General features: G+C 39.5%; 1 protein-coding gene across 1 annotated transcript in view; it reads left to right on the top strand.

Moving 5' to 3' along the window:
* RP2 (retinitis pigmentosa 2 (X-linked recessive)) overlaps nt 1-5,397 on the top strand; it is a 15,407-nt gene extending 10,010 nt beyond the window's left edge. The window contains exons 3-5 of the mRNA XM_010189346.1: nt 277-391; nt 1,566-1,651; nt 4,952-5,397. Coding sequence (XP_010187648.1) covers nt 277-391; nt 1,566-1,651; nt 4,952-5,035 — 285 coding nt within the window. The 3' untranslated portion in view covers nt 5,036-5,397. The remainder of the gene's footprint in view (nt 1-276; nt 392-1,565; nt 1,652-4,951) is intronic.
* The last annotated feature ends 800 nt before the right edge of the window (nt 5,398-6,197 follow it).

The raw sequence follows: 6,197 nt of genomic DNA, 5'->3' as shown, positions 1-6,197 counted from the left end.
GAAAAACACAACCCTGGGCCATAGTATAAAACAAAAATGTTCACATTTACTCCTCTAGGTGCACTATGGCAGAGGAGAAAATCTGGATGAATGGAATGAAAATAAACAGAAATGTAGAAAAAGCAAATGGTCTTTGAAAAGAGCAAAAAGGGTCCCTTTGCTCTGTGGCCTAATGTGTATGGGGGAAATGGGTCTGTTCCAGTGTAATCTGGATACTCAGGCTAAACTTTCTGCCTTGGAAGCATTTTTTAACATGAATTCTTTCTCTGTTAACAGATGACTGGCAAAGGCTTTCAGCTGGTACAGACTAAAGAAGTCTCAATGAAGGCAGAGGATGCTCACAGAGTTTTCCAGCAGTGTGCATCAGAATTCATTCCACTGCTTGAAAAAGGTGAGTTTGTGTTGTTTTCTTTCTCTTTTTTTGTTAGAGAAATAGAGCTGTCACTACAGAGTCCTGGAGAAAGAGGAATGAAGGAGAAATCTGTGTTTCAAGGGTGTAGCGTAAGGCCAGTTGAGATGAGTTTTGAAAGCCTCAGTCAGGCCCTAAACCAGCCAAAACTCCTGAAGGCATCAGAAATGAGCTGTTCCACATGTATTTTGTGGCTCTGCCACCCCTCTAGTGGTCCAACCGCATAGCTCGGGAGCAGTGGCACATGCAGCTCTGTCTGGGGTGCTGGAAAGAAGCTCAATCTTTTAGACTATTTCTAACTTATCACCATTGCTGCTCACCCACCTAGATGTTCAGTGTTTCTGTATCCGTATTGAAGCGAATCGGTATAGATGTGTATAAAGCAAGCAAGTGTTAAATTCCTGTTTATAGCTGGTGTACTGTCAGAGCATTTCAAAAGCCTTCTTATTGATCTGACTGTAATTGGTTTTTGTCTTTTCCTGCAGAAGTACTGACATCTTGCCATCTGTTATATGCTAAAGCTCAATACAAGCTCCCAAACTTAGTAGCAACATGCAGGTTTTTTTCATAGTAATGTAAGAGGTCTGTGATGCTCATTGCAAGAATAGGACAGAAGTTATTTTACTTATCAGATGACAGTCTAGTTTAAGGGCTATTTTGCACCCATGTAGGATGAAATAACATGTTCAGAATGAAACCAGAGAAAGGGGATCTGCAAATAGTGGGTGAGAACAAGTCTAAAAATCAGGCAGTTTGCTATCTCGGGACTGAGGCAAAAATGCCTGAATGACTCAGTCGTACTCCAGATGTCTGTGAAATGGCTCACTATTTGAGCAGTGTAGTCTGACTCACTTCCATGGTGCCCTGCGAGCCTTAGCGTTTTTGTGCCATTGCTGCCTTTCAAGAAATAAAACTGGAATCCTGCCAGAGTCTGCAAAAATGAGCATGGAATTGCAGATATTTTCTTCTCAGATAACACTGTACTTTGAAGCTATGGTTAAGTGTTTTTAATTCTTTATCTTGCATTATGGCTGCTCAAGCAAAAAACAGAAAATGCTTCTTGCAAGCTTCACAGTTTCCTATGGGTTGAGAAATCTGCTGTTTCAATGCCAAGCTTAAAAGTGGTATTGATTCTAGATGAAACCCTCTTCTGTAGGTCCAGTGGTTGCTTTGGAGTTCAACGGAGATGGTGCTGTGGAAGGATGTCGAAGCACTATAAATGAAGTTTTTAGTGGGACCAAGGTAAGTTGGTGTATTGATTTATTGGCAGAAAGTCTTACAGAATGCTGTAAAAGTAGCTGTAGCGTTGACGTACTGAATGATCTTTATAGGTTTTCAAATAGTAAAATCTGAATGTCCTACATTATTTTGTTGTTTTGATTATTTTTTTTTTTTGTACTCAAAAACCAAGTTGCTTGTCAGAGACAAGAAAAATTGCCTTAGGAAGGAGTACTAAATCCCCGTATCTATTGAAGAATAGAAGATTTCCCCTTAAAACTGTTATTCCGCATTGTAGTAAAACCAAGCACTGTAAATAGAGTAGGGTTTCTCCAAGTCTTGTACTGAAGTCTGCTTTGCAATGTCCTGGTCTATTAAACCCTAACAAAGACAGTATGATGGCGTTTCAACCTTTCTTGAGGTTTTCTTCTGCTGTGTAGGGTACTGCAGAAAGCCTTCCTTCAAAGGCATTTTTCTTTTTTCTCCTGTCAGTTTGTTTTGCTGTAGCTTCTTTACACCACACTTCTTCTTTGCTTGCTGTCCCCATTTCTCTGGGTGGCAATGGTTTTGAGAAAGTTTCTGGAAGCAATTAGAACACTCCTGATAATGAGAAAGTGACAAACCCTTTGCTTTCAACCAGCTGTTCAAAGAAGACTTGAATGTCTTTGAGACACAGCGTCCACACAGCTCCTTGCTGTCTTTCAGTTCCTCTCAAAGAGTTACTCAGAACTGGGCTGCCCAGTTTCTGGAAAACAGTTGTCTTGTAATAAGTCATTTCAAAAGCAGCTAATGTTTGCTTTTTTTCATGTTTGCTATTGCACCAGTGAAAACCTGATGTGTAGCAGGCCTTAATTTGGCTCTCTGAGTCTGGAGAATACTAGAACTACAGTCTGGGCAGAGTTGTGATATTACTGATTCTTGTGACCCAAAAGTCATCAATGCAAATTTTACCATAAAAATGGCCTCTTTAAGCAGGAGCTTACAGTGGCTTTTTTTAGTGTGTTTAGCATTTTTATTGGGTTTTCGTTGGTTTGTTTTTTTTCATACAGAACAAAGCTGATACTGGGTAGGTAATTCACTGATTCTTCTAGATCATTTTCTCTATTCGAAGAGTGAAGTGATATTAATTATTAGAACAAATAAAATTTTATATTTTCCTCCATACAATGACAGATGTCTGTTTTTATAACACTATGAATACCCTGACTTGAGATGCAGCCAGGAGCCTCAGACTGTGCATTTCATGCTGTGAAGTAAGGATTGTTCTTAAAGGTGATTTTTGGCTTCGATTCCAAATGTGGAATTACTTACTGCATCTGGATTTAAAACTTTTGTTTACAACCTGGTTCCACAGTAAAATCTACCTTATTACATACCTGCTGCACTGAATGAAGAAGCAGAACTTTTGGCTTCTGGAGAATTATGTATCTTTACTTAAATAAAACGTAGCTGCAGAACTCCTGATAAATGCTGAGTTTGTGCATGGATGCCTAGATAACTGATATAATGAGTATACATTTCTTCAGAAAATTTCTGTCTTTCTTGGGACATAATTTAGAAGTAATTTAAGGAGTAACAAACTTCAGACTCATTACTACCAGAAGGTTCAGGAATGCTCTATAAAATGGTTTCACCTCATTGTTGGCCATCCTTATCGTGTTTGAGAGTTGTTATGGTGCTCAGAAAGAATTATAGGTATGCTTGATCAAGAAACAATGACAAAAGCTCTTAAGAAGACATGTATCCTGTAAGACTTTGCAGGAGATTAATCTGCTTTTAAGCAGGTGGCTACATTAGCATTTGAAAACTATACTTAAAATTGATTAAAGTCATCCATTAATAACCTTCATCGCACCAAGTTTTTGTTTCTAAAATAAATCTGAGAAACAACTCTAGATACTCTGGTAAGGGTAGAAAAGCTCTGCATTAGCACCACCAGAGTTTTATGAGCTGTTTGACAGAAACAGCACGTTAGAAGGAGAGCTCTACACTATGCACTTAAGCAGGTTTCCTATTTGTGTGGATTGGATATGTTTGCACCCTTTACCTCTGGCATTCTTTCTGGTGTGACCTTCTGCCCTTCTTTTGGTGTGTTTTCTAGTATTGTTCCTCCATCTCATCACTTATTCATAAAAGAGTCTTCCAAACATAAATTGTCATAGCCTGATAAATTGTCATACCCCAGTAGGGAAGGATGCTGAAAGAGGATGTTCCACTGTTGCGACTGTGGTACCGATCGCTGTCGCACCAAACAGCTGCTAGATAATCAGTAGAAATTCTCAATCCCTTCAAACAGCAGTCTACCCCACACCCAAGCAACAGTCTGGGAAACTACTTGCTTTGTGATGATGTAGCTTTCATTTTTTTTTAATTGGGAATTTACCGGACAACAGGATATCAATCTTAAAACACAGTTCAAATAAACCCATTGAAGGAACTGTCAGTTTACGTTCATGCACTGTTCGGAGCTGAAGCAGAAAAGTGATGACTGTAGGAGCATAGTATCTGGAATAACCCATTCCTGCAGTCCCAGTGCACTTCAGAATAAGTCAGTTGGCTGTGCCAGCACTGATGTGCTGAGACAGTGACGACTTCCTCTTGGGTTATAGAAAATATAAGATAGTAAGAACTCAACTTTTGACTCAGTTTTTTGGCTGAGGCTACGACTTGCGTGTTGAGATTGTTTAGCAGCCACAACACTTTGTTACACTGAACTATTTGGGCATTGCCAAAGGCATTTGTAGTTGATTTGCTGGAAGCTTTCAAAGGTGACTGTCCTAGAGCTTGGACTTTCACACATGTTGGTAGATTTTGCAAAATGCAAATGCAATTGAAGTTATTTTAAAAATAATCATCTGATGAAGAAGCAGCTATGTTTTTTGAAGGGTATACAATGCAAGGGAGTTTCTCATACGAACTTTGCCTTTCTGTTAAAGGAAAGCTTAATGATAGTCTGAGGTTTTTGTGTATTTGTTTTCCCCTCCCTCTCCTGGACAGAGTTTGATTTTACCAAGCAAAATACATGTAAATGGACACTAGCTGAAGCTGTGACCCCTGAATAATCTAGGCCAAAAGTTGTCATTCCCATCAGTGGAAGGCTTGGGTTGCTGCAGGTAGCCTGTCTGCTAGCAACAGCTGAGGGTGACAAAGGGTGCACCAGGACTGAGAGAATTTTAGGAATCTTCTGTCACACAGTGGAAACCAACAGACCTGTGCCTCTCATGAAATGCAAGTAAAAATAACCATTACTGGCCCTGAATGAGAAAAGACTACTTGAACTTCTTTATTCGTGATTTGTAACTATTTCCTTGTTTAATAAAACAGGTTTTTGTATCGGAGAGCAAGGCATCAGCGTCTCAAGATGTAGACAATTTCTTCAACTTTGCTGACATGCAGATGGGAATGTGAAGTCTAACGTGAAAGTGTTCACGTACGGTTTGTCTCAGCACTTGGATGTCACTTGGCATGAATGTTGCTGTAGTATGTGGGAAGTTTTGTCATTTGGTTTTGTATTTTTCATATATCCCTTTTATAAAGCTATTGGTGGTTTTAATACCATATTACCTGAACTGGAGTAAGTGGGATAGCTCCCCATGTGCTTTGTGTTTGAAACTTACTTTTTGACTCTAGAAACAATGGAGGTTTTCTAGTAACTTTTTACAGCGATTTCTAAACTTCTTTTGACACTTGAATGTTTCTTGTCAACATCTAATGGTAAGACATATTCGAAAAGTGCAATGCTGATCCAAATGTGATGCAGTAGTAATTGTTATCAGAGACAGACACATTGTTTAGAAAGTGCATTTATGTGAAACTTGCTGTTCTAAACTTTCCCACATGCAAATTTGTCTTCACTGGAGGCCAGGGAGGAAGCTGTAGTCGTTGACTTTTTCTGAAAGCCTAATCTGAAATGAATTCTCCTTATAGCGTGCTTTCAGAAGCAGTGCACGACTTATAAAATGCATATCTGGCTTATTCTGCTTCAGCATCTTTTTTGAATAAAGTCATTTGCAGCAGCATTTATGCTGAGAGTTGTCACAACAGCATTCTGGCAAGTGAGCACTCGGCAAGCTCTTCAGCTCCGAAGTGGGTTCTGAGCACGAGTGCTCTGCTGGAGATGCTGTAAGGTCCACTCAGGGCCTCCAGCAATACAACTGCCTCTGGTATTCCCAAGTCACGTATGGGATATACATGAGGTTCTCTTGGACTCGGAGCAATGAGTCTCTGGCATCGTTGTTGTTTGCTAGAAGGGGCATAGAGCAACCAGGAGTCAGAGAAAGGCTCTGTTGGTGTTAAAATGCTCTGCTCCTTACTAGACCCCAGGAGAAGGGTTTTACACTTAGTAGGAGTACTGAGCTGAGTACTCCCTGGTTGTAAAGTACTACACAGTCCTGTAGGGTTTATTTTGGATTAATTCTAAAAACAGACAGAAGTGCTACTAGCATTTTGGGAGATGCATTGGAATAGTGATCAGTAAGGATGCTTATTGCTGTATTAGAATGCAAATATATATGTATATTAAATACATGATTGATTTATTTTTGCATATTACATCCTTACTGATATTTCT

Source organism: Mesitornis unicolor, unplaced genomic scaffold (assembly GCF_000695765.1).
Source record: "Mesitornis unicolor isolate BGI_N332 unplaced genomic scaffold, ASM69576v1 scaffold37127, whole genome shotgun sequence".
In the NCBI taxonomy this organism is placed as follows: domain Eukaryota; kingdom Metazoa; phylum Chordata; class Aves; order Mesitornithiformes; family Mesitornithidae; genus Mesitornis; species Mesitornis unicolor.
Note: the sequence above shows the minus strand (reverse complement) of the source record. Positions and strands in the feature narration are given on the sequence as shown.